The sequence below is a fragment of the Austrofundulus limnaeus genome, unplaced genomic scaffold (assembly GCF_001266775.1).
Source record: "Austrofundulus limnaeus strain Quisiro unplaced genomic scaffold, Austrofundulus_limnaeus-1.0 Scaffold852, whole genome shotgun sequence".
NCBI lineage: Eukaryota > Metazoa > Chordata > Actinopteri > Cyprinodontiformes > Rivulidae > Austrofundulus > Austrofundulus limnaeus.
Window position 1 is genome coordinate 19,357 of NW_013953254.1, and position 2,000 is coordinate 21,356.

At 41.4% G+C, this 2,000-nt stretch overlaps 1 protein-coding gene across 2 annotated transcripts in view; it reads right to left on the bottom strand.

Annotated features, from left to right (window-relative positions):
* Positions 1-2,000, bottom strand: part of ryk (receptor like tyrosine kinase) — a 49,792-nt gene that overhangs the window by 17,576 nt on the left and 30,216 nt on the right. For both annotated transcript variants that reach the window (XM_014029091.1, XM_014029090.1), the window contains one exon: positions 27-96. In XM_014029091.1, coding sequence (XP_013884545.1) covers positions 27-96 — 70 coding nt within the window. The remainder of the gene's footprint in view (positions 1-26; positions 97-2,000) is intronic.

A 2,000-nucleotide genomic window follows, 5' to 3' on the forward strand; every position in this document is an offset into this window, starting at 1 on the left:
TTTTTTTTTTTTTTTTTTTCACTTACCTGTGATGAAGACCTCTCAGTTTGCAACTTTCAGTCAGCATCATGGTCACCTGCACCTCAGAGGCATGATCTGCAGAATGATCAAAGTCACATCAACACAATCACTACCAAAAGACAAAATTCCTTATAGGAATAAGGATGAATTTAGTTTGTAACCACACATGGTTTATATTCTCTTCGTTTTCAATGAATGATTGCTCTGCCAGCGGTCATTTGTAGCGGGAAACGTCAGAGGAAAACTGATCTGTGCCAGTTCCTAATCTGTGCACATAGTCTGGTTCTTATGGAAAGTAGTATTGTTCCGTTCCCAATGGGTATATGAGAAGGAAGCAAAGAATTTAATACAGCCATAACTAGCACGGGGATATTGTTCAGAGCGGTATCCACCCCGCTCTGAATAAACACAAGCCCAGAGGAGTCAAAAGGTGGACTGGCAGAGAAAGCTGACACATGCCAGAAACAAAGAAACGGACTGCACAACACGCTGTGCCCCTTTCACTGACATGCAAACCCGCAATATCAAAACTCCTGGTTCATTCTGTGGCAAATATGTTAAACCCATCAAATCAGAAACTATTTGGAACACACTGATTATGTGTGATATGAGATCATTTATAAAACCATTATTTGAAATCACATGAATCTTCATCACTATTGGCTTTAGTTGGCCATCATTGTGCATCTCAACCAATGAGTCTTTATTCTGTAAGGCTGCTGTCATGCAGCGCTCACATGAAGCCAGAAAACGAACAGAAGCATGAAGACACAAGACTTTTACATGGGCATTTAAATTTTAATGTTCTTTCCCACAGCATGGTGTGTAGACATTACCTGTAATCCATGCAAAGCTCAAATGCAGTGTTTCCCCTACCATTATACAGGCGGGGCGGGCCCCCCCACCAAGGAGACGGCCCGCCCCTCTAAAAGTTTCACTGTACGTAGTCATTTTTATTTAAATAAGTCCAGATCAAGTCCAGAGCCCTTTTTTGCGTCCCTCCATAACCACCTCTCACCAAACTTGGGGAAAAAAGACGGTGCAGAGCGAGGCTGAGCGCTGTGTGTATGGTCCTCACAAAGATAGGAAGACGTGTGTGCACGCGATGAAAACTCTGCTTTTAATCACGTAGCACCGATGCGACAGTTTTGCAAGCTACTTTTTCTTTCTTTAAAAGAAAATGCAACAGGTGAAGCCACAGCATGCTTACTACCTTATCAATAATTTAGAATCACCAACACAGACCCCGCGTGCGACCAGGTTCCCGTGAGTCCGTTCATGTTCTATAAATAGCGCTGATCAGCAGCACAGCTGTAATGTCCCTCAACTTTGAAAAAAGTAACCAGAGTAGTTTGTAAACTCAAATCCAGACAGAATCAGCTGCTTTATAGGTCCTGCTGGACTCAAACATCGAGCTGAGCACTCCTCTCCTCTCCTGTCTCACACATCAGACCGCAGGTCAGACAGACAGCCCCGTTCAGGAGCATTAACCCTTAAGGGTCCAGAAAATAATCGGTCTTTAAAATGTGGTAAATAAATAATTTTCTGAGACTGAGAGTAAATTTTTTGATGGTTGCATAATTGCATTTTCTAAATGTTATCCTTTATATCTACAAGAGAGTTCTAATTCTTAGAAAGGACATGATTTGAGGTTTTTACTGGTAATATTTTATTTAAAACATGTTACAGAAGTCATAATAAGAAGGTTTATTTTGAACAAACATTACAAACGTGTTCATTCCTACAAAACTGTCAAATATATTTACAAACAACACTAAACTGATTCAGATTAACATAAAATAAATCATGTTTTATAATTAAATGTCTGTTTCCTGCTATAAAGAAAAATCCTCCTCCTGTCCGCCTCTTAATCAGGGTCAGGGTGGGGCTGGAACCTGTCCTCGCTGCCTTTGGGTGAAGGGACACCTGGACAGGTCTCCAGTTCACCAGAGACACCTGGACAGGTCTCCAGTTCACCA